The sequence below is a fragment of the Ascaphus truei genome, chromosome 18 (assembly GCF_040206685.1).
Source record: "Ascaphus truei isolate aAscTru1 chromosome 18, aAscTru1.hap1, whole genome shotgun sequence".
Classification (NCBI taxonomy): Eukaryota; Metazoa; Chordata; class Amphibia; order Anura; family Ascaphidae; genus Ascaphus; species Ascaphus truei.
The window spans coordinates 21658744-21684917 of record NC_134500.1 but is presented as its reverse complement, the minus strand read 5'-3'; the positions used below and the strand labels follow the sequence as shown (position 1 = coordinate 21684917).

Here is a 26174-nt window from a genome sequence, read left to right as displayed (position 1 = left end):
GCTGCTCTGCTCCTGCTCAGCTCTCCTGCCGCTGCTGCCGCCGCACGCCCACCGTCTTCTTATCTTCATTCACCTGCAGACTTGGGACCTCTCCTGTCGCACCCCCGCCGCACTCCCTCCGCTGACATGGGACCTCCTGAAACATGGTAAGTGAAAAGAGGGGTTTAGTACTATAGACACTTTTTATTATTTTTTTTCATCGATTCTAAGACGCACCTCGATTTCAGACATGTGAAAATCGTAAAAAAGGTGCGTCTTAGAATTGAGGAAATAGGGTACGTCTTTTTTCAACCTTTTTTCAGCACGCATGCAGACGCTCGCGGAAGCCCCCTCTCAAGACATCCTCATTGAGGATGACGGGGCTGATCGCGGAGCGTCCGCACGGCTCAGCGCTGTCGGCCCTTCTATGGACTCAGCCTTATGCTCCATCGTACTGTATATATCTACCCAGAATCAAGAGCATTGATTGAAAAATTAAAAATGCAGGTGTAACCATCCCATAAGAATAATCACGTCCATGACACCACCTCCACCCTTTTGGTAGTGGGGAGCAGGAGGAGAGAAAACAGTTGACTAATATTTCATTTGGATCATATTCCCTCATTGTACACAAAATCTATTTAGTGTGATGAGAAAGAAACACAACTGTATGTTTTAAAGGACTTACCAACACTGCGTTGAGGCGGCCTTTTTAATGAAATCTGGGTACTCTTATACACTTTAAATTTTTGTATGTCAATGTCTACAGATACTACACACGCTTTTCCCCTGTAATCCAGGCCTGTGGAAACCGCTTTAGATTGATTGCAGGCTGCTAGACATGATTGTGTACAAATATGATCCTATACAATCTAAATATAAAATAAAACCAGACTTAAGCACTGAGCTGATTACTTCCCCAAATCTTCTCCTCAAAACAATAATAAATATAATAGGGCGACTCAATAATCACAGAATCACAGTATTCCTTAGATGAGGAGTATCAATATATGCATCACATGTACCACTAAGGCCGCGCTTATAGTGCCGGCGATGCGACGTCGCCCGAAAACAAATACATTGCCGCCGCGTGCGCTTTATAGTAAGCGCGACGGCGACAATGCGACGGATCGACGTCGCAAAATTTGATTTTTCAAGGGCTGTCGCCTCATGTGCCGGCCCTTTAACCAATCAAATGCCAGGAAACCCGTGACGCTGCCGCCCAGTGAAATATAACTTTCGCCTGTGGCGACGACGACGGGTGACGTCACCCGTCGCCATCGACGGCACTATAAGCGCGGCCTAACAAACGAATTTGACATATGGAAAATGCTAAATCTCCCACTGTATAAATTGAGAAAATAATAAAGTTTTATTATAAAGACATCGACGCGAGTGATAAATTATTTAGAGTGATGGTTAAAAATCCCCATCGGTGAGGCCGCTAGCTACCAACCAGTAAGGTAAGTATTGTATCTTAATAGATTGTGGTAGTAGCACTATGTATCCAGATTATTACCAGCTAATAAGGTACTACTTAGAACACACACACGGAAGTGACGTGTGCGTGTCACCGTCAACGAGCCGTTGCCAAGGACACCAAGGGGCGTTGGGGGCGCGGTTGGGACCGTCAGAGGAAGGAGGCTGCCGCGTTGCTATGGCGACAGAGAGAAGGCGCACTGACTGGTGTTGAGGCGGGCACCATCTGTCTGTGTGTGTGTGAGAGAAAGAGAAGGGAGTGACCGGCTGCATGGGGTGTCAGCCGGTGAATGGGTCTCGGTCCTGTCCTCTGGCTTATTTCTTCATCCTGTAGCTTCCCCCCAATCTGCTCACCTGACCCACTCTCCCCTCCCTGTGCTGAAGATCATGAAACATGTTGCCCGGCAAATACCGAGGGCGGCTGGTGCCTACCGCTGTGAGTAGCTCCCGTGCATGCGGTGTGAGTAGCTCCCGTGCATGCGGTGTGAGTAGCTCCCGTGCATGCGGTGTGAGTAGCTCCCGTGCATGCGGTGTGAGTAGCTCCCGTGCATGCGGTGTGAGTAGCTCCCGTGCATGCGGTGTGAGTAGCTCCCGTGCATGCGGTGTGAGTAGCTCCCGTGCATGCTGTGTGAGTAGCTCCCGTGCATGCTGTGTGAGTAGCTCCCGTGCATGCTGTGTGAGTAGCTCCCGTGCATGCGGTGTGAGTAGCTCCCGTGCATGCTGTGTGAGTAGCTCCCGTGCATGCTGTGTGAGTAGCTCCCGTGCATGCGGTGTGAGTAGCTCCCGTGCATGCTGTGCTGCTAGCTTTGTCTCTTCTCACACCGTGTTGAGACATAAACCTTTTATTCCTGAATATGTTGCACAGGACATTATGCCCCGAAATATACAGTAAAGCAGTAAAATAACACCAATGTCATTAATAAATCATAATTCAAGGACAGGAGGTAATGATGATCGTGTTTTTTTTTAAAGACGACATATAACACGAGGTTAGGAATTCTGTTGTTATATATGTAATAATTGTTTTAGGATTATATGGATTAGGCAAGATGTGATTCTCTATATGTTCCAGAATTGCCTTGGTAAGGGGAAGTAATGGGACAGAAAGTTAACTTTAGCCTAGCACATACCCCCCAAACTCCTGACATTCCGGGAACCAAAACCTTTTGTCACATGCTGCTTATGTAGTTTTTTTTCCACCCCATGCTTTGCAATGCATTGCTGGCAGCAAATAGGTTAATTATTTTGATTTATGATTTAAAAAAAAAAAATATGATTTTAAAGACTAGATCATGTCTTACCTATTTCCTTTATTAGAATGTTATTATCTACAGATACATGCTTTTAGTCAGATATCAAATGCACATTTCCATTCTAGCTCTCTGGTTCTTCCTGCAGGTTAATAACAGTGGGCTTCATTTGGTTCTACAGACCTCACCTGTAACTGATAGAAACAAACAGGTAAATACAAAGAAATAATTAGTGTCCAATCCAGACAGCCTGTGTTTTTCCTCTACTGGAAAATCAGAAGTCAGTCCAGCTGCATTACACTGGCCAGGCAGTTTGGTTTGTGCAGTCTAGGACATTTCACGACCAAATCGCCACCACTCAACTCACTGGAGTGACATCCCGCTGCCGGCTGTTTCGCTGCCAAAATAAGCCAATAACTTTACCCTAAAAATCCCTAATCTTAAACCAATACTAAGCAACCCCTACTCTAAAAACCTTAACCCCTTACTGGGGTTGGGCGATATAACAGTATTTAGTAATATCGCGATGACAATCTCCCGGAGTGCTGATATTGGAGATTACCTATTATCACAATATTACTGGATGTTGGTGGTCAGAGGTACAGCTTTGAAGCTGTCTCTCAAAGCCTCTCTCCCCCCACGAGAGTGTCAGAGCAGCGGGCTGCAGCAGGGAAAGGTTGGAACTCTTCTCCTCACTTTCCTTTTGTTAGTCCATCCCTTCACCCTCCCCTGGGGCACTTAACCGCTTCATCTAACCACTGGGGCACTTAACCCCATCCCTTCCTCCTTTCCTGGGGCACTTAACCCTCTCCTCGGGCACTTAACCCCCCCCTGCCATGTGTGTCCTTCACCATTTCTCACCTACACCGCTTCCACCCTCTTAGCCGATCACTCGCCCTTTATGAAAATGTTAAATATGTATTAACTGATTTTTCGACAATTCTTAATTGTTGAAAAATCTGTTTAATATATTTTTAACATTTTATAAATGAAATGTGTTTTTAAATGGAAGTATCTAAGGGTATGAGTTATGGGATGAGGGGGATGTTGGGGATATGGGAGAGGTGAGAATAGGTAAAGTGCAGACATGAATCCAAAAACCAGGGAAGCGGGGGACATGTACCGAGGGAAGGAGAAATTCACATAGGGTAGTATATCACAGAAAAATGGCTTATAGTACAGTAACTGGAAAACTCCAATGGTTATACTGACAAACCAGCAGAGTAAGAAGGCATTTCCAAAACGGTGGCAGATGTAGATGACTGTATAATCACTCGTACCGGAGGCCAGAAAAGAAAGGGCAATAATGGTGCAGATGGTACTAAAAGATTTTATAAACGGCACATAGCCAGCAAATAACCCTCCAGATTCGAGGCTGTCATCAATTAAAAAAACATAAAAGCAATAGAAGTGCTGAATCGGCGACTCCGTGCGTGGCTCCATCCTCCGATGACGTCACTTCCTGGATCCGGTTATGGCCGCTCGGTGACCAGGTTGACGCTCTCCTCTGCACTTATTCTCCTGAGTCTATGATGGGGCAGTTGCAGGAAAAAAAAAAGACAAAAAACAAGACAAAAAGGCCTAATGCTACATCTAATTTGACATATTATATAGTTAAATACTTTGTTCAATTGTTTGGCCAAACTATTTTAAGACTACAACCACTTCATGACGGTATGGCCCATCTGTAGGCGGTGGAGGGAGGGAGAGAGCTGTCTTTAATAGACTGGCCATTTACATGTGTTTAGCACGAAAAAAATGATTTTTAAAACAAAAAAAGTGTGTGCTCTGAGCACGCGCATTTTAAGTGAAACTTCTTTGTCTTTTGTCACAGAACTTGTATTTGTGATGGTGATGTTTTTAATTAATCAAAACAATTTCAGTGCCAAAACGCAAAGAAGTTTGACTTAGAACGTGTTTTAGCTATTTGCACTTCTATATTTATTGTAACTGTGAATTCCTTGTGTGTGTGTGCGCGCCTTCTGCGCATGCGCGGGAATGGGGGCAGTACCTATTAGGCTTTTGCGCATGCGCAATGATTCTGCCGGAGCAGCCCCTTCCTTTTTCCTCCTCCCGGCGGCGGTTCGGGGATACGGCCAGCCCCCGTCGCATCTCCCGGTGGTAGAGGAGATTTCGGGCGAGTCGGTGCACAGGATCGTCTGTATTGCGCATGCATGGGGGTGACAATTGTCTTCTACGCATGCGCGCAGCGGCTCACAACCCCTTCTTGTGCGCATGCAACAGTGTACGGTCCGTGCAGCCTAGAATGCTGTTTTGTGCGCGAGTGCGACGGCCGAGCGCGCGCCGATTAGTACCGTGACGTCACTTGCGTTACAGTTTTTCATTACAACGCAAGGATTTTTTTCCATGAAAACCCTGTAGGGGCCAGCAAAGAAGTTTCACTTTAAAAAAAAGGGAGCAAGATACTGGCATTATAGAAGTCATACTAGAGAAGCTTCTATGGGGGATTGCTGCTTTAAATGTAGCCCATATGGTATTTACCAAAATCCAAGTAATGCCACCAATTATTTATGCAGAAATGGAGGGAGAAAAAATGAAGCACTATATCCAGCGCTAGATGCCGCAATAAAACCAACAGGAGTACGTTCCCAATTAAAAGCTATTTAATGAATCAGAAAAAGGTTACAAAGCACACCAACGCGTTTCGGACCTCTACAGTCCTTTATCAAGGTGAAGGTCACCCGCAGGTGCTATTGATATTATCCTTACTGCCTTGTCTTGTGGGATTTATTTCAACCGGGCTGCATCCTTTGGGACATTTTAGTACATTAGCATCAGAGGGTTGTCTTCCACATATGCCTACATACCTTTCCTTACTACGGATTGTCTTGAGAGCACCACACATTTTTTTCCTGTAATTAATTATTTAGTTTGAGAATTCACCACTCTGGAAGGTAGGAATGGGATGGATGTATTTGGTACGGCTTTTTAATGCATACTAAAACAGACAAGTTAAACTGTGCACTAATTTAGCAGTGATACTGTATATACCTAATTGTACGAGGCACTTTAACTTGCTATTGACGCAATATTGGTGTAAACTTTTTTTTTTCAGCGTTTCATATTTTAAAATGTTTAAACTATGTTGTTTTGTAGTTTGAATTCAGACTAAGTAAGGAGGCAGCATCTCTCCACAACAGGAATGCTCAACATGATTCAGAAAAGAACACTTCTGGCAGACAAGGTAAATGATGTTTGTGTAGCTTTGCTATGCAACCGCTATATTTAAATATTTACAAGCAATGTACTGTAAAGGTCTTGCTGGGGACGCAAACTTTATTCTAGCTGATAACCTGACCTCACCTGAGTCCCATCAAACATGTTCTGCTATACTAAGAAAACAATGGCCCTTTATTGTTTGATGAATAACCCCACTGAATGGTTGTTGTGGATATCTGAAAGAACTGGAAACCAGACACGTAGAATCCAATTAGCAATGATTTATTCAGCTAGCAGGCTTCACAGGATATTGCCCACAGCCAAGCATAGTCTCGGCCAATTAGATTGTGGTTCCTTGCACATAGCAAGCAGCTACCATGCAATATTTCTGGCTGTATCCGCATATAGAGCTTAACTATATTACTGTATAACACTATAGACTCCCATTATTCATCTGTTCTATGACAAGTCAATTCTAATCACAAGGTGTCATACTTGCGTCATGATTTTAGAATACGGACAGTGACCTTGCTCTTGCTGACAAGTTGTTTTGTGCCTCAAGATGAAATATACATGTTGTATTGACTAGCCCCTTGTGCTTGGCCTTGCATAACATCTTTGTTTTAGCAAAGATAACAAGTGATGATGGCAACATGTTTTCTTCAGTAAAACTGCCATGTATAGAAATGAGAGAGGAGCGCTGACATTCAGAATTCTATTTGTATAATAATGAGGAGAAGAGAATTCTTCGACCAGTGAGTCACTGTGTGCACAAAATTCGTCTATCTAGGTATAAGTCATGTGTTATAGTTCAATAAACATACAGGTGGTGAATATGAAAGTCCAGTACAGTGGATTCCAAACTTTTCTTAGTCCTGCTGCCGGAGTCAAAAGCGGGGGTTTCCAAATCCCCTCTGAATATGCGAAGGGAGAGTCCTCTGGCACATGGATCATCGGAGAAAAGAAGAAGCAAATAGAAAAAAACAATAGTGTGATATTGTTTCCATTTTTTTCTTATAATAGTCGAAATACAGATGCACTTGCATGTATATAAAATCTGGATTCAGAAACCATAAACTTGTGCTGTTTTCTCCGTTGTAGCTAATTTATCTCTGTGTTTCGTCGAATAGTTTTTTTTTATTATTTGAGAGCCTTTCCAATATATATATTTTTGAAACCATAGCATAATACAGTTTTTATAAATAAAATCAGAATAAAAGAGGCAGTTATAGCACTCACAAACATGTCTTGAGCTTTATGCTGTGTGAATGCAAGGCTTTCAAGCCAATGTGAACCTCACGTGTCTTCCCTCTGTCCGTCTCTGGTGTGGTATCCTCAGCATAAAGGTCAAGACACATGTTTGTGAGTGCTATAACTGCCTCTTTTCTGATTTTGTAAAATTTAAACTGTATTATGCTATGGTTTTTAATGATTTTTTTTTGGAAGGTTCTCAAATAAGAAACCAATCCAGGGGTGATACGGTGCTCTGTCACAATATAAACTCCGGAAAGTCCTTCAATAAATCACATCTCCAATGCAATAATAAGGAGAATTATACGCCTAGTGGTACCCACCACTGCATGTGGCGCAATATTAAACTCCCCATAGCATAGTAAATAAAAATACCACTTGTGGCGTACATTTGCATATCTCGGGGCTGCAACGCTGTTTTTCCCCATTATCGCTTGGCAAGCAGTGCTTCCACTGCAGCCAAGGATTCTGGGTAATGACATGCAAATGAGCACAGTACTGTATGTCACTCTTTACTACTTAATATATGTATAGAGACATATGTATTTTGGTAATTAGCAATAACCCTTTCTTGCATTCCTTTGAGCAAATACATCTTGAGACTATTAGATGAATATAGCAGGGTACTTGTCTGCAAAAGTTGGCATCGAAAAGAAGATGGATTAGAAGCTCTCTAAATTCTCCCCAATTGCCACTTGGATTGTAAACTGTTCGGGGCAGGGACTCCTTTTCCTAATATTACTTTTATGTCTGAAGCACTTATTCCCATTGTGTGTTTTATTATATCACATGTATTACTGCTGTGAAGCGCTATGTACATGAATGGAGCTATATCAATAAATACATCCAACAGTAAACAGCATCCAACAGTAAATAAAATCCTGGCTCCATCAGGACACAAACTACATTTATAAGAAAACCCTATGGGAATATAATTTCTAGTAAAAGAGTAGATTCAAGAAGGTTTTAGTCCATAATTTTGGTTCATTTTCATGTCTTGGTTTGGAGGGGGCCTCCCAATCATAGGAGATTCACTTGCATCTCCCTCATCAGAGCATGCACAGGTCTTACCATTCCTTGTAGCTGTTGTAAAACAGGATTATCCCACAAATAAATCCAGGTGATCCAGCATCAATCTTTTCCCGATTTTTTTTCCCTCCTGTTATACTTTGGCACAAATGCAGACAGACATTATGGAGCACAACACAAACAATAATAGTTTGTGGGTGGACTTGTCTGAGGAAGGGGTTGCAACCCTGAAACATTATTACCTGCTCCTGATATAATCTGAATACAGAAGCAATTATTGCAACAACTTTGACGTGCTCTTCCTCCCCTTATTTACTACTTTGCTATTATACTGGAGCACTGAACCGAAGGTGGAGTTAAGCACCAGGATTAACCATATTAAGTATTTTTAAGCACTGGAGGGCCACTATAAACCCTATTAGAAAACAAAAATAGTGGTTGGAGACTAATAGAATCAATTGTAGTGGCAAATTCACTTAGAATGTTGTGGCATGTCCTTTTCGGACCTTTGGCTTTTTCTGTGTGGAATCCTTAGGGACAGCCATATCTTAAAGCAGCATTCCATGTTAATGGCTTTGGCCACTAGGTGGGAAGCAAAGGGGTCCCCGGAGCTGAACTAGGTTATGTTCAGCTCCGGGGACCCCTGCTTCCCGAGATCTTTACCTCTGTAGGTACTGCAGCTGCTACGTGGAGGTATAGATCCCCGAGTTAAGCGGGCCAAAAGGGAGCCGCCAAAGTTTTCAATCTCTTTGGAGGTTTGTATCTCAGGAAGCAGGGGGTCCCCGGCGCTGAAATGAATGCGATTCAGCTCCGGAGACCCCCTGCTTCCTACCTAAAAAAGAAAAAACCCAGGAGGTGGAATTGCTCCTTTAAAGTACACTTCCTGCACTTAATATAATGAAACACATCAAAACAACAGCAGCATGAAGGAAAAATATAGATCTGTTAATACAGGGGTGGGCAACCTATTTTTCAATGTAGCCACAGGAACAGAGCAGCAGCGGACAAGTTTTTTTTTAAATGGCATGATACCTGGGTTCCCCTCCACAGCGCTTGCGCAACTGGTCAATCGGCTTCCATAACTCCCCCTCCCCCCTGATGCGGCGCCGTGAAGGTGAGAGGCAGATTGACAGTGGAGTGCTTCTCCGCATGGGGTCTGCACAGCTAGGCTGTGCAGGACACAGAAAGGAGTTCTTGGAGGGGAAAGGTAGGGCTAAACTAGATCAATATTAAATTAGCCACAGTTAGCCTGCCCATTCACCACAAGTGGCGAATGGCGATAGGGTTGCTCACCTCGGTGTTAGTACATAGGCCAGCGGTGCACAAACTGGGGGGCGCAGCAGTTATAGAACTCCCGCGCTTTCCCCGCAGGCATAAATGCCGGGGGACCACGCGAGGCCTCTGTAATCCACTTACCTTTCCTTCCAGCGACGCGTCGTCCTGGTAACCTGGCATCAAATGACGCGGCGGGGTCACGTGACATCACGATACCATGGCGACATCACATGATCCTGCGTGTCATTTGACGCCGGGGTCGAGCAGGGGGGGGGGCACGAGGCGCAGAGGAGAGCACGCAAGGGTGTGCACGGGAAAAAGTTTGCGCACGCCTGTTATAGGCTACTAGATTGATGATTAGCTTGATTTGGTAACATAAAAATATTGTAACAATCACTGCATGCATGTTCCTTGAAAGCCTTGCATTACATTGTGGGTTTTTTTTCCATTGGTTGATTGCTCATTTCATCCTAAGAAAATAGTCATGGTTTTGTTAGTATTAGTTACTACAGTATGTCACTTGCAATCAGGTAAGCATCCCTCTACTCTTTCCAATCTTTCATTCTTGTCTATTATTTTAGGTACTAGGAAATATTGACCGTGTCCTCCCACAGTGTTACCTTATAGCAGTGATTCCCAACCTTTTTTGTTTGGGGGAAACCTTGAAGTATTTTGAAAAATCTCAGGGAACCCCTATCTGGCTAACACATATTAGGTTCGACAGCGGTAAATCATAACATTTCACACCTCACGAGCCCCCTCTATTTCCCACCCTCTACCCATGTATTTCTCTCCCCTCTGTCTCAGTTTCTCCCCCCTCCCGCCTCGCATGTATTTCTCCCCTGCGTCTCACTTTTACTCTCTTTTCTTCACTCGCTCCCTCCCCCCCCCTCTCAATTCTCACCCGCCCCCACCTTCCGTCAATTACCACACTCTCACTCAATCCCCCCCCCACAAAATACATACCAAAAAAACCCACTCCGCTAAATACCTATAACCACACCCCGCAATACTTAATAAAAATACCCGACCCCGCCAATACATATTAAAAATGCCCCTGCCAATACATATTAAAAATGCCCCCGCCAATACATATTAAAAATGCCCCCGCCAATACATATTAAAAATGCCCCTTTTCACTGGGCTGCACACCACTGGGATCGAATTTGGCCTTTGGTGGATTGCTTAAAACATATATTAACAAAGAAAAAAAATGCCCCCGCCAATACATATTAAAAATGCCCCTGCCAATACATATTAAAAATGCCCCCGCCAATACATATTAAAAATGCCCCCGCCAATACATTTTAAAAATGCCCCCACCAATACATTTTGAAAAGACCCCCACCGCCCCAATACATTTTAAAATGACCCCCACTGCCCCAATACATTAAAAAAACAAAAAAAAAAAAACACAGATCACCCTTCACCGCCACCCAGGAGCACACAAAAAGAAGAAGCAGCAACAACCACGGATCACCCTCTCCCCCCCTCCCCCCCCAGTAGCACACAAGCAGCAGCAGCCGGACTGCTAGAGCGCGCTCCGAGGGAAGAGGAGAGCCAGGAAAGCCTTTGCGGGCGGAACCCTGGTTTAGAATCACTGCCTTATAGTAAGAAGCATGTTTATCCCAAGCTACCAAAAAGACTTAATAAATGTGCAGATACATTGTACAATAACCTCTATTTGTACTTCTGTCTTGTTTTCCCCAAGTTCCAGCAACTATGTTGTATAAACCTTCCTGCAACATTTCTACAGGTAAAACAGATTAAAAAAGGAACCTTGGTTACAATGTAGTCTTTGATTGAATTAGTCAAATAATTGAGATCCACAGAAATTAACGTCTCAAGTGTAAGCGTGAATCCTCAAAGCTCAATAGCGCATCATTAAGTCCTGTTTCCGGCCAAAAAGGGTATTGAATTAACTGTAACATCCTTTAGTTCTAATAAGATGCAAAAGAGGCATTCCTGCTAACAGCACACATAAACAAAGGAATCTTCATGGTTAACCAGCGATTTAACAAAACATTCGTTGTCATACCTAAAGGTGGCGTTGGTTCAATCCAGACACTGAAATGGGAGAGGAGAGTCACTGCCATAATTTCTTTTTTGATTAATATAAGTTGTTGCACCCTGATTTGTTAATGTGAACAGGCTGTTTTAAGGCTTAAAGTTAGTCATATTAAAAACCTCAAATTCTGTAATGGAAAGACTTCCCCTCACTATATTAGAACCTATGTGTCATGGTTCCTCTTTAATTCCCTGAGCTAGCACCCACCTGCCCTCTTCTGGTCTGGTTGTATACTTCATATCTGTTGATCTGCAGAGAGAATACTGTACATCTTTCCCCTGTCTGAATTTCGTATTTTTTTTTTTTTTTTTTACATTTGTTTCCCAGATGGAAGGCTGTCAAGTCCTGTGACACGTAATAAGCAATCGTACATCCCATTAACTACTAACGTCACTGAGGTTTTCGGTTCTTCTCCAAAACAACATGGTAGAGAGACAATGTCAGTGGGACCATTTGGAGACCTTCCAGGTCATATAGCAACAAAATCCAGGTTGAAACCAAGCTCCCATTGCGCCAGCCCCAACAACAACCATGAGGATGCAAATCAGTTAAAAGGTAGTAGAAACATTTAGTTAATGTTGTGTAGAACTATTGGAATATATCACAGAAACTTAGACAACTCTATATATGTGTGAAGCCATCTGCTTTTTGTCAGGGAAGATTCAAGATTCCCTGATATGGATATTTAAAGCATTAAATCATATTAAATTAGAGCAGGGGTGTCCAACTCCAGTCCTCAAGAGCCACCAACCGGTCAGGTTTTAAGGATATCCCTGCTTTAGCGCAGGTGGCTCAACCAGTCCCAGCTTCAGCACTGGTGGCTGAATCAGTGGCCCAGTCTACGACTGAGCCACTGATTGAGCCACCTGTGCTGAAGCAGGATATCCTTACAACCTGACTTGTTTGTGGCCCTTAAGGACTGGAGTTGGACACTCCTGCACTAGGTCATCAAGACATACCCTGCTTTATCAATGGAGATAGTCTGGCTCATAACTGGTGTTCATTTTACAGAGGGTCAAAACTTTGGTACGTGAAGTAATTACATAAACTGGTGTCAGACAAATAGTTCGGCGCCCTTCAGTTTAGTCTCTGAAAGGTAAATGGAGAGTGCGAACGAGGCCAACATTAATAAGAACAAACCGATATTCTGACTGTTGGCTCTATTCAATGATACACCGAGTAAGGGCACGTTGTATATGTTATATCTATGATGTGAAAATATGAAAAATTCCATGTCGATTGGTCAACAATAGTAAGACCACACCTTGAATATTGAGTACAGTGTTGGGCATCACTCCATAAAAAGGCATGGAACTAGAGAGAGCGCAGGGAAGAGCCACCAAATTAATAAAGGGGATGGAAAATCTGCCTTATGAAGAGGCTAGCTAAATTAGATTTGTTTACATTAGAAAATAGGTGTCTAAGAGGGGATATGATAACTATATACAAATATATTCATGGTCAATACGAGGAGATTTACAAAATAACTATTCATCCCAAGGGTAGTACAAACAACATGGGGTCATCCCTTATGGTTGGAGAAAAGTTGATTTCACCAGCAACAAAGGAAAGGGTTCTTTAGTTAAAATGTGGAATTCATTACCCTTGGAGACTGTGATGACAGATACAATAGATATCTTCAACAAAAAGGTTGGACATCTTTTTAGATAGGAAAAGTATATAGGGATATACCAAATAAGTAAACATGGGAAGGATGTTGCCAGGGAGTAATCGATATTTGGCGTCGGGTTGGAATTTATTTTTCCCCTCGTGAGAGATCATTAGATGATATTTCACTGGAGTTTTTTGTTTGCCTTCCTCTGGGTCAATAAACTGTAAGTACAAATATAGTATAAGTATCTGTCGTCTAAATTTAGCATAGGTTGAACTTTTTTTTTTTTTCCAACCTCATCTACTATGTAACTAAGTTCACTGTACCGGTTTTCGTTGATAGTCTTACATACTTTTTGACATGTACACTGCTAATGCACATTCTTCTCTTAAACAGTTTCTTTGAGAATTATTCTTTGTTTATTATTACATAGATCATTTCAGTTTTATGAGAAATGTGTCAAGATCAGAGCCAGGATGCCCTGTTGTGCACCGTACTGCAGAAGAGAAGGCAATCAGCCCTGACATGCTTAATTTAGAAAGGTAGGCATGACCTAAAATGTATAGTCTCCCAAAGCTTGTTAAAGCAGCAATCCCAGAATGTTGTTACATTTTGGTTTACAACAAATTGGATGCAGGGGAAGACCCTGAACTGTGCTACGATCATCTCAGGGGACCCTGCGGTTACTGAGATGATTACCATGTTAGTTCCTGGAGTCCCTCATGGTGAATCCAATATAGGTATCGCTGTTTGATAGAAAGCCACCAATTATGTTGCAACTTTCTATTGGCCTGCAGATCTTGTGTTATTTAAACTGCTACTGTTTCCCCAGCTTGAACCCCGGCAACTAACACCGTAATTATATCGGTAAATGGGGGGTCTACTGAGTTGTCAATAGTGCTGTTCAACTCTGGGGGCACCCCTCATTCAAATTATATAATAGTTTAAAAAAAAAAAAAATCAATCATCCTTATTATAATGTTTGCATCAATGTACAATATTTGCCTGATCTAGACTAGCAATTATACCCCTGAAAGGGTCTTAAAAAAATAAAAAAATAAAAAATGAATGTATTTAATTAGTAAGATAGAACTACTGATTTAACTTAAAGTAGGTTGCATGACCTATTTTTATGCCAGCTCGAAATTTTTTAATCAGCATTGGTGTCGGAGTGTCTATCCTTGAGAAAGTCACTTATCGTGACGAAACGCGTTGGCGTGTGATGTTAGTACGCGGTGACGCGCATACGGCAGGCGGAGCCAGGCAAGGTTTGAAGTTTTTCTGTGTTGCGATCTGGAGGCTTTGCATGCTCACAGCTACCTCATCTCTCATTCCACGTGGTGCTGCCATTGCTGTGAAACAATTTGATTCACAGCAGATTCTACTTCTGGCTGTTGCTATTGAGAGCCCAGCGTGGACAATCCTTTGTCACCACAGGAGGACATTGTATTACACACTCCACTAGCTGGTGGGAGTAAGACTCTGGTGTATTCTATACCCTTACATTAAGAGGTATACTGTGGACTGCCCTCCCCCATTGAATATCTACTTCATTACCTATTGGTCCTGGCAAGCTGTCTGCTATATCCATCTGCGCTGACCCGCTGCTGTTTACAGATTGTCTCAATTGATTGTGTTTTTACCCACTATGTGAGTATAGGTCCTGGTGACCATTCTCTGCTTCATTAAAGATTCCTCCTATTTTTACAGTATAATGCTATGGAGCTGGCGCTTCTTTCTCTTTGTTTATTGGTGTCGGAGTGCAACATTTCTGCGTGGCTTCTTGAGGCTGCGTCTGACACGTCATGTAGTTATGGAAAGGTCCCTACTATTCATGGTCTGCATTTAGTTTAAAAAAAAATAAAATAATTTTAATCTACTGTAATAACATGTTCTACATTTATATGTTATGCGTGTGCACTGTCTTTAGTCAAACTTTTTGTGAGTTAAATCTCTTTGGGTGATTTCTTACCTAGGGAAGCTAAATAGGGACCTCATATTAAAAATGTACATTTAGCTGCACACTTGTGCTATTAAATTTTCCAGCAAGCCAGGTTAGCTGTCTGCAAGCTGCACACTTGTAAATGTAAACCCTGAAGTGTGTGTGTGTGTGTGTGTGGGTGTGTGTGTGTATAAAATATATTTCAAGATTGTGAAAGTCCACCCAGAAAAATAGCCACATGCTGATATTAATGTTTATGTAGTAAAAGTTATCCGAGGGCTCTAAGAATACAATTGAATATACAATGTTACGTTATGAGCTCTGGTATTAAAATAGTACCTTTTTTTCTATCTCGTGTCTATGACCGTGTATCACCGTAGGGTAATAGGACACTCCCAGCTGGAGGTAGGACACAATCATCTAATTGAAAATTGGTGTTCATAAAGGAGATACAGTATATAGGTAGAAAAGTGCCCTACTGAATGCACTCGTAGTGTGAAAATGCAGAGTAGATTGGTGCAATGATAGATCCATGACCTGTCCCCAGAAAATAAACCACTACCTTTTCTTTCATAGGTAGGGGTTTATTTTCTGGGGACAGGTCATGAATCTATACACCTGACCCCTTATAAATATATATTTTAATATCCAATAAAAGGGTTTTATTTGCACCAACCTACTCTACATTTTCACACTACGAGTGCATTCAGTAGGGCACATTTCTACCTATATACTGTATTTGCTATTGGCCCTACATTGCACCTTAGTATGCTCTACTATTACTCTATTTCTATAGGCTGATGCGGACATTTTCCCTTTTCTCTTTTTCCCTTTACCCACCATATTTGTGTATAAAGGAGACTTCCTCTCTGATATTCCTTCAGTTATTTGTTTCCTACTGTACCAGCGGAGGACACCTAAGGCCTCATCCCCACTGCTCGCGGCGCGAACAAGATACGGCCCTCTATGGGGCTGGCCCCAGTCACTATCACCGCGCGCCTGCAGAAAGCGCGATTCGCGACCGCCTTTGCCAAAATACAAGATTTTTGTCTATTGGTGCGGCGGCCAAGCGTTTGCCACGTCACGGCGGCTGTTCAACCAATTAACCAGTTGCGTGACATCATGGCAGCGCCCCCGCCATACCCCACCCTCCCCCGTCGCAATCTCCTGCTCTTCTCCTGACGTGCAACCACAGACCACAGGTCGCTGCTGAAACTGGTGCACACACCGCCAGGCGCTTTAATGCGCGCGCGCATGCAGTGATTGGGGCCGTAGCCCGAGGCTACGCTTTCTGCAGGCACGCAGTGACTGGGGCTGGCCCCATAGAGGGCTGTATCTTGTTCACGCCGCGCACGCCTTAGCGCGAGCAGCCGCAAGCAGTGGGGGGAGGCCATGGGTGTGAGCACTAATTTCATTCTAATTTAGTTGAAAAAAACAGGTTATGTTATTTATTCTCCTTAGGCCGCCTGTTGGCCACCCTCTCTAGCCTGTGGTATGAAACTCACCCTGTCCCTACCAACCCTGGTGATAACCACATTAGACAAGGAGTATTTAACATCCATATACCTAGAGTATTGAAAATATACCTGCAAAGATCGAAGGATATAAGATCACCCAGAAGGCTGTCCATATTATTTGCTGACAACAAGGAGGGAAGTACGGCATTCAAATCCACCATGTCCAGATGGATTAGAACACTATTCAATAGTCCTATAGGTTCAAAGACCAGGATATTCCATCTTTAATGAAAGCCCATCCTACCAGAGCAATGGCAACGTCATGGGCATTAAAACATCAAGCATCATCAGATCAACGGTGCACAGCGACCACGTGGTCACCAAACATTATGCACTAGATCTCCTTGCTTCAGCTGGAGGAAGTTTTGGATGTAAAGCCTTCAAAGTGTTCCTGCAAAAATCTCCCTTCCTGTTCTGTCTTGGGACTGCTTTGGGATTTCCCTACTGTGATGCACTGTCACGAATGCAACATTTTTATTTACGATAAATTATTTTCTCGTAGTCTCTCCATGACGGGGCATTTTGGGTGGCCGCCCAGAGTAGTAGGGTTCCTTTTTCCCCCCCTTCTTTCCCTTTCTTTTCTCCTAATATAATTATACAGCTTGGCTAGACATTCAACTGAAGGAAAAGTCTCCTTTTATACACACCTATTTTCAATGAGATGATTGTGTCTTACCGCCAGCTGGGAGTGACCCAACGGTGATGCACGCTCATGGCGACACAAGGGAAAATTATTTCTTGTAATTGAAATTGTCTGTTTTACCGGCTTGATAAAGTAATGACAGATGTGTAACTTGAACTTTATTATGATATTAATTTTCGTTGTGTATTTGGCAGCTATATTGATTATTGTTTTATATGCTGTTTTCAGGCAAAAGTTTGCTGTTTGCCCAATAATCAAAGGGGAGGACCAGTTGCGGTTACTGTACTTCCAGCACAACTTCATAACAAAGATCCACAATCTTTCAAGTCTGCAGCGTCTCATATTTCTAGATTTGTATGATAATCAAATAGAGGAAATAAGTGGTCTCTCATCCCTGAGGTCCCTGCGTGTCCTTATGCTGGGAAAGAACAGGTACCACTAATTCACTATTCTGACAATATACTTTCTGAAATGTTCACATTTATGAAGGAGATATGTATTTAACCAAAACAGAGATATACAGTATTTTAAGTTCTTTACAACTACATTATACTCTTTGGTATTGTTCAGTTTATAGTATTTACCAGGCCTGCACAACATACGGCCCGCGGGCCGCATGCGGCCCGCCCGGCCTCTCTGTGCGGCCCGCCATGAGATTTAAAAAAAAAAAAAACTTCAAAAAAAAAAAACTTCAAAACAACCCCAAAATGGCGGCGATTCCCCGCGGTCCCCGGGGTGATGTGAGGTGCATTGAGGTGAGGTGCAGGGGAGGTGAGGTGCCGGAAGGGTGATGTGAGGTGCAGGGGAGGTGAGGTGCCGGAAGGGTGATGTGAGGTGCAGGGGAGGTGAGGTGCCGGAAGGGTGAGGTGCCGGAAGGGTGCTGTGAGGTGCATGGGGTGAGGTGCAGGGGTGATTGAAGGTGCAGGGGGGGGGTGATTGATGGTGCAGGGGGGGGTGATTGAAGGTGCAGGGGGGGTGAATGAAGGTGCAGGGGGGGGGTGAATGGAGTTGTAGGGGGGTGATTGGAGGTGCAGGGGGGGTGATTGGAGGTGCAGGGGGGGTGATTGGAGGTGCAGGGGGGTGATTGGAGGTGCGGGGGGGTAATTGGAGGTGCAGGGGGGGGATTGGAGGTGCAGGGAGGGGATTGGAGGTGCAGGGGGGTGATTGGAGGTATATGGGGGGTGATTGGAGGTGCAGGGGAGGGTGGTTGGAGGTGCAGGGGGGGAGTGATGTGAGGTGCAGGGGGGAGAGTGGTGTGAGGTGCAGGGGGGGAGAGTGGTGTGAGGTGCAGGGGGGGGAGAGTGGTGTGAGGTGCAGGGGGGGAGAGTGGTGTGAGGTGCAGGGGGGGAGAGTGGTGTGAGGTGCAGGGGGGGAGAGTGGTGTGAGGTGCAGGGGGGGAGAGTGGTGTGAGGTGCAGGGGGGGGAGAGTGATGTGAGGTGCAGGAGGGGAGAGTGATGTGAGGTGCAGGGGGGGAGAGTGATGTGAGGTGCAGAGGGGAGAGTGATGAGAGGTGCAGGGGGGAGAGTGATGTGAGGTGCAGGGGGGAGAGTGGTGTGAGGTGCAGGGGGGAGAGTGGTGTGAGGTGCAGGGGGGAGAGTGATGTGAGGTGCAGGGGGGGAGAGTGGTGTGAGGTGCAGGGGGGGAGAGGGATGTGAGGTGCAGGCGGAGTGGGATGTGTGTGGTGTGCAGTGGGGTATTGTGTGTTTGTGGAGAGGGAGTATTATGTGTGTGGGTGAGGGAGAGATGGGGGTATGAGAGATGGATGGGGAGTATCGCAAAGGTTGATAGTGAGGGGTTCTGGGGGAGATATGAGGATGATGATGAGGAGAGATGATGATGATGATGATGATGATTTTACCCGTGTGGCCCAAATTTTTTTTCCTTGGAGCATTACGAGTTGTGCAGGCTTGGTATATACATTTATAAGTTGGGATACTTATATTATACTAACATAATTTTTTTTTACAGAGATACTATAAATTAACTTTTGGGATAACATCGGGCCTTTATTTAGAAATGATTGGTAATAGCTGAAGTTTCAGTTGCTTCTGTAAATACTTTATAGTCAACCAACACTAGTACTGTATCACAGCCTGCAATATGTTTCTTATCGTCAGGTTTTTGGGTGGGAAAAATACTTCTACAGTGTTCAAATAATCTGAAAGAACGAGGTTGAACAATATGTATAGATTATAATAAACACAAGCAGCAAAAAAGACATCTTGGTTTGTCTAATTGTGTTTCAGAATTCAGAAAATATCAAACTTGGAGAATCTTACAAATCTCGATGTTTTGGATCTACATGGAAATCAGGTACAATAGACAAAGCAATGTCTTATAAAATGTTTGCTGCCTGTAACATCGCATTGGAACTGTGGCATAATAGTTTACAATGCTTGATTTATGTACAAGGGGTCACTGATAATTTCATATCTCTCCCACTACCTGTTGGTAAGATAATCAACCACCTTATTGCACAATGTCTATGGTTCCTCAACAGGTATTGGGTAACAATAACCTATTTCTCCCATCTGTTCTTTAGAGGCAGTCTAGCAAACTGTAGTGACAGACAAAGACGACCTGTATAGTGTTAAATATAAAGAGTTTGTGAATCCGATTAGGATGAAAAGTGTAGGGAATGTTGTTTCCACTGTTGGTTATTTGTACTCATATGGAGGTAAGACACCGAAGTGGTTAAAAGATTTAACAGTGATGTACAGTATGGGACATATTTAATAATCAGTGCTGTACTTGGCTGTAAGGCGACTTCTGGCGCCAGAGGTATTGAATAGAATAGCACCTCTTAGAAAATATGGGTCTATACAGAGGCAGTACTAGGTATTTTTGTGCTCGGGGCAAGTTCCACCAACGATCTGTTTCATCTCTCTGTTTCATCTCTCTCTCGTGTCTGTGTCTCTGTGTCTGTGTCTCTGTGTCTGTCTCTGTCTGTTCAGGGGTGTGCAAACTGGGGGGCGCGGGCAGTTGCAGAGGCCCTGCGCTCTTCCCCAAGGCATTTAAATTAAATGCTGGGGTATCGCGTGAAGCCTCTGCAACTTCACATACCGGGATTCAGAGGCTTGGTGTTGACGCGTCGCCATAGCAATATGTCACATGACCCCGCTGCGTTATTTGACGCCGGCAAAAGAGGTAAGGGGGGTGCGAGCATGGAGGGCAGCAGGCAGGGTTGCGCAGCTCAAATACTTTGCACATCCCTGACATAGTTAACTACTACAGTATTAAGGCTTTTTTTTTTTATTGTAGAGTAAAATCTGATTGCATCTCTCAACATTATGTCTAGACTGTGATAATATCATTATACCCTTTTCTTTTTTTTCTCCTGAAATTGCAATAAATGCGCTTGGAGCCACTCTTTTTTTTTTCTCATTAGTGAATACTGTCTGAATTTTTTTTTTCAATTCCTAATGCCATTTATATTTATTTAATTTTTTTTAATGTATAGAGAATCATTTGGTTGCTACAGCAACCACTTAGGCTGCGTCCATAGTAATTGCTACGGCCCGAGAGACGTCGCTCGCTCCAAATACAAACCAATGGAGGCCTATGCGCATGTGCATAGTTTGCGCGTGAGCGGTGAGGCGATCGATGCGTGGCAAGACAAACTTGTTTGTGCCGCGCGACGACCCAGCCACGTGCACGGTTCAGCCAATGAGGGCGAACCGCTCACGTGATGTCATTTAGCTTGTCTTCGGAATTGCTGGTTCTTTGTTCCAGCTCTTGAAGTCGGTGATTATGTGTTCCCAATTGTTATATATCCTCCAGTGTTTTCTGGGTAGGTTCTAATTTAGAATCCAGTAGAGGTTATATACACTGTATTGCTTGTCTGGTGATTGATGAACTAAGTGTGACTCAATGTGAAGCAGTCTGCTCATTGATATTTTTGGCTTGCCCCTCTCTTTTTTTACCTTTCCCCCCTTCCTCTTTCTTCTTCTCACATAATCATGTTTTAGCAGATAAGAGCTGGTTTTGGTTCACAATGTCAGTTTTTCCTGATTCTGTCTCTCCTCCCGGCACCACCATTTGCATCAGCTCAGGGCAGCATGGCTATACTGTTTAGCATTAGTTACCTCACATGATTAGAAAATGTGGGTCTCATGGCCTCTGCATTTCCCTTCCCTCCTGGTCCACAGTCCTTTCTGTCTAATGCATAAACTGACTTGCATGGGCTTCTGGAGTTATCTGGCCTCCGGCTGTGGTGTTATATCCCCAGTTCCTATCCCTTCCAATCACAGCTCACCTGCGTCCTTTCCACGGCGTTGCAGGCTTCAGTAGATCTTGGAGTCACTTCCTTCAGGCCAGGGCAGGAGAATGGGGGTGTGGGCTGTGAGTGCTTTAGGTAAGCTTGTTTGAGAACTTGGCCAAATTTCTGCTCCTTGGGGAGGCTGCTGTAGTTCTCACCACTCTGTGGCAGTTCTTTCCTCTGGCTTCTTGTGTGCGCCGTTCTCTCTGCTCCATGGGCGATTCTCCAGCAGATTTATGGGTGTCTCTGCTTACTCCTGCGGTTGTCCGTTTCTTCCTTCTCTGGGATCGAGCACAGATCCCAGTTTTCTCTGCCCTTGTTGTCACTACTCCTTTGGGATTGGCTTCTTTATCACTTGTCATGAGGGATCACTGTGTCAGACGCGGGACGGCGCCATTTTCATTTTCTCAAATATCGCCCTCTGTCTTTTTCAACGATATTACTTTTACAATTAGATGTGAAATAGATGACAAAGGTATACAGAAAAAAAAAGGCAGAGTTTAAATATTAATGGAAGGATAGAAAATAGCATCTGAAGACATGCAGAATGATTAATGACACAGACATAAGCTAGACAAGAGGAAATGGCCCTAGCAGGAAAACAACGGTGATTATTCCCTTAGTGAGTACTCTGCTTTAGAATTTAAGAATTAAATAGAAGATAATGGCTCTCCAACAGCCGAACTATTCCACTTGAGAGGTTATTTAAAGCTCCCAGAGCAGAGTAGCTCTCAGCTGCGAAATAAAGCTGGAGTACACTTATTATCATTGCATCACAAATCACATCCGATTTTCTTGTATGAGATCATAGAAGTAGAGGGGGGGGTATACTATGTTTGGTGTAATGAGAAAAAAGACAGGTTCTCTGTTCTAGTTCACAGGATTTTACCAGGTTATAACCTACCCTAACTAGACCCTTTTCCATTCCATTAACAATGACATTTATAATAATTGTGGTATTACAGTGCAGTATTATGTAAGCCAACATTGTGAAGAGCTGAAAACAGATGCAAAACAAAGGGACTTTAATAATAAGTTCCATTCTTTACTCATTGGTTTTAGTAAGGCTATATGTAATGAATGAGTGTGAATAAAGCTTTCAAACGTTAAACCTCCCAATTCTCTTCTTCATGTGTCTAATTACTCCTGCTTCCCACTCTGTGTACCACCCACTATAAGAGTTAAACCCCAAGTTACAGGACTCAGGCCCCCACCTCAGTGACAGGTTCTTTAGTCTGAGGTAAAGTAAAGAGGGGTTACACATAATAGATGAGGTTGAAAAGACATGTCCATCAAGTTCAACCTGCAGTATGCTAAATGTAGAGGACAGATACTTATCCTTTATTTGTATTTACAGTATTTTGATCCAGAGGAAGGCAAACAAAAAAAACCAGTGACACATCATCTAATGATATCTCATGAGGGGAAAGAGAAATTCCTTCCTGGCTCCAAATAATGAGATTTCTCCCTTGATCAATATCCTTCCCATGTAGTAGGAATTGTAAAACGAGTCACTATTCTCCTTTTGAGTATAGTACAGCCATGATGTTATTGTTTATTACAGTGTCCACATCAGTGACATTTTCTGTCTATGCTCAATTCCTTCTCTCAGTGCAAGCAATTATATATTCTTAAAACTTGTGCAAACTGATCGTTTGACTTATTCACGCACCAGATGCAGGCTCTAGTTTGTTTGTTCATTCATTCCTTCATTCACCAGATACAAGTTTTAATTCACGATATCAGCTCGGATAAATTTCACTCTAATGCCGGGTTTCGCTAAAGTTCGATTCGGGTTATCACACCCCAATCCTGTGCCATTTACTTGCATGCCACTTGAAGTGCTATCACGGTGTGATAACCCTTACCGCATCTTAGTGAATCTCCCTTTTGGAGGCATTTACAGTGTGCACAAGGGATTGCATATTGGAGCCGACTATGTATGTATGTATGAATGTAAGCCCTATGTTTGCTTTGAATGGCCATACTGCATGTGGACCCATGATGCCTAAGGCCGCGCTTATAGTGCTGGCGACGCGACCGATGACATCATCTGTCGCCGTCGCCACGAGCGATAGTTGTAATTTGATTTTTAGCGACGTCGCTGGCGACAAGGCCAGTGACATCAATAAAGGGGGTTTAGAGACAGTCACATGTGGCGACTGTCTCTAAAAAATCTAAAATCAAATATACCCGGCCTCCAAATTTGCCGTTGCGTCGCCGTCGCAAGGCACTATAAGCGCAGCCTTAGTCTGACACTGGTCATGGATGCAGACACCTCTTAGTTGGAATTCTAGCAGCAAAAAATCTTATTATGAATAATACTATTGCCGTTGCGTCGCCGTCGCAAGGCACTATAAGCGCAGCCTTAGTCTGACACTGGTCATGGATGCAGACACCTCTTAGTTGGAATTCTAGCAGCAAAAAATCTTATTATGAATAATACTATTGGTGAAAATGATACTGGGGCATTCATACTTTGTACATACTTGCATTGTATTTGTGCTAGTAACAGGTATGATTTGAACCCACAACCTGGTGGATCTATTACTTTTGAGTAAGTTGTGACCTTTATTCCGGATCATTGCTTAGTATATGCAAAGTGAAAGCAGACTGTAATCACAGCCATCTCACCGCAGTCTACAACATTGATAATTTATGGTTATTTAAAACTCTCATCTGTGTAATGTTATGTTTCCTTACAGATTACTAAAATAGTGAATGTTGGCCACCTGGGAGACTTAAGAGTGTTAAACCTTGCCAGGAACCTTATAAGCCAAGTGGAAAACCTTAATGGTCTGGACTCACTGACAGAACTCAACCTTCGACATAACAAGATCAATGTTGTGGTAAGGCATTTTCATCGTACGAAGATATTGTTTTGGGGCGTGGGGGCGAGGGAGGGGTACATAATGTCATTTCCACAGTGTGTTTGATAATAATATATATATATATAAAACAAAAAAACAGTGCACAAAGTGTAAAGGATATGTATATATAAATAATGAACACATTAATATATGTAAAAGACAGAAATACAATAAGCGCAACCACACTGAAATTAGTAAATAAAATAATTACCACGTGTACTGGAGGGTATAAACCCTTACAATCTAACTTTCCCTGACTCGGTCTGCAGCCAAAAGGTCTACCGCTCCACGGGCTGGTAACGAAAATTTCCAAAGCGAATGACCTAGGCGCAAGTGGAGACAAGAAAAAACAAACATAGGGTAGTACGTTCTAACAAATAAACCGCCAGAGGGTATGATATGCACTCACAGCGTATAGGATAAAATCAAGCCTTGTATCCACTCTGGGATCTGGAACAAATTACGATGAATCTGGAACAGCTGGTCATCCACAGTAAATGCAATCTCGTGCATAAAATCACATGCAGGAAGAGAGGTAAAAAACAAATATAGCGTAACACAGTTTATTAAAATTGTTAATAAAAATAACTATAAGTAAAAGACTCACACTCTGTGAGATATCATAAAACTTTTGAGAATTCTGAGCATCTCACACTCATTAGGAAATAGTAACACTTTGCAGATTTTCTCAACAGTCCTTGGTATGTTGATTAGTAACCAATGAGGAAATAAGTCCTGGTTATGATTAGTAACAAACACACTTGGTGTCTCTACTTTTAACTGCTCCACACAGTCTCCTTTTATGAGTGGTATCTCGCCGTTAGTATCGACCTACATAGGGCTCTCTCACTGCACCTAATGTGCGTATAGTACTCACGGTACTTAGAGATAGGTGCTGTCCGTTTTTCTCAATCAGCTAGGTGTTTCTTGCTTCCCACGTGACGACGAGCCTCTTCTCTCTAAAATGAACATGGCAGCACGGCTTAGGTTTGCAAAGTTGCATCTGAACAAACCACAAGACTTCTGGAACAATGTCCTTTGGACAGACGAGACCAAAGTGGAGATGTTTGGCCATAATGCACAGCGCCACGTTTGGCGAAAACCAAACACAGCATATCAGCATAAACACCTAATACCAACTGTCAAGCACGGTGGTGGAGGGGTGATGATGTGGGCTTATTTTGTAGTCACAGGACCTGGGAACCCTGTAGTCATTGAGTCAACCATGAACTCCTCTGTATACCAAAGTATTCTAGAGTCAAATGTGAGGCCATCTGTCCGACAGCTAAAGCTTGGCCGAAATTGGGTCATGCAACAGGACAATAATCCCAAGCACACCAGCAAATCTACAACAGAATGGCTGAAAAAGAAAAGAATCAAGGTGTTGCAAGGGCCCAGTCAAAGTCCAGACCTCAACCCGATTGAAATGCTGTGGCGGGACCTTAAGAGAGCTATGCATAAACAAATGCCCACAAACCTCAATGAACTGAAGCAACGTTGTAAAGAAGAGTGGGCCAAAATTCCTGCACAACGGTGTGAGAGACTGATAAAGTCATACAGAAAATGATTACTTCAAGTTATTGTTGCTAAAGGTGGTTCTACAAGCTATTGAATCATAAGGTGTACTTAGTTTTTCACACATGGCTTCTCCATTTTGGCTTTATTTTTGTTAAATAAATCATGACGCGGTGTAATATGTCATGTGTTGTTGTTCATCTGAGGTTGTATTTACCTAATTTTAAGACCTACTAAGGAACAGATGATTGTTATTATGTCCTGATATGTAAAACCATGGAATTCAAAGAGGGTGTACTTTCTTT

At 43.2% G+C, this 26174-nt stretch overlaps 1 protein-coding gene across 8 annotated transcripts in view; it reads left to right on the top strand.

The window, feature by feature from the left end:
- The first annotated feature begins 1587 nt into the window (after nt 1-1587).
- The window catches only part of LRRC49 (leucine rich repeat containing 49), a 100370-nt gene continuing 75783 nt past the window's right edge, over nt 1588-26174 (top strand). For 2 of the 8 annotated variants that reach the window (XM_075575829.1, XM_075575824.1), the window contains exons 1-8: nt 1589-1894; nt 2857-2919; nt 5826-5913; nt 11839-12066; nt 13557-13665; nt 17454-17657; nt 19473-19539; nt 24190-24333. In XM_075575829.1, the coding sequence (XP_075431944.1) occupies nt 1853-1894; nt 2857-2919; nt 5826-5913; nt 11839-12066; nt 13557-13665; nt 17454-17657; nt 19473-19539; nt 24190-24333 (945 nt within the window). In that variant the 5' untranslated portion in view covers nt 1589-1852. Of the gene's footprint in view, nt 1895-2856; nt 2920-5245; nt 5417-5825; nt 5914-11838; nt 12067-13556; nt 13666-17453; nt 17658-19472; nt 19540-24189; nt 24334-26174 lie in introns of those variants that run through there. The other 6 variants (XM_075575828.1, XM_075575826.1, XM_075575825.1 and 3 more) reach the window with 6 other exon arrangements.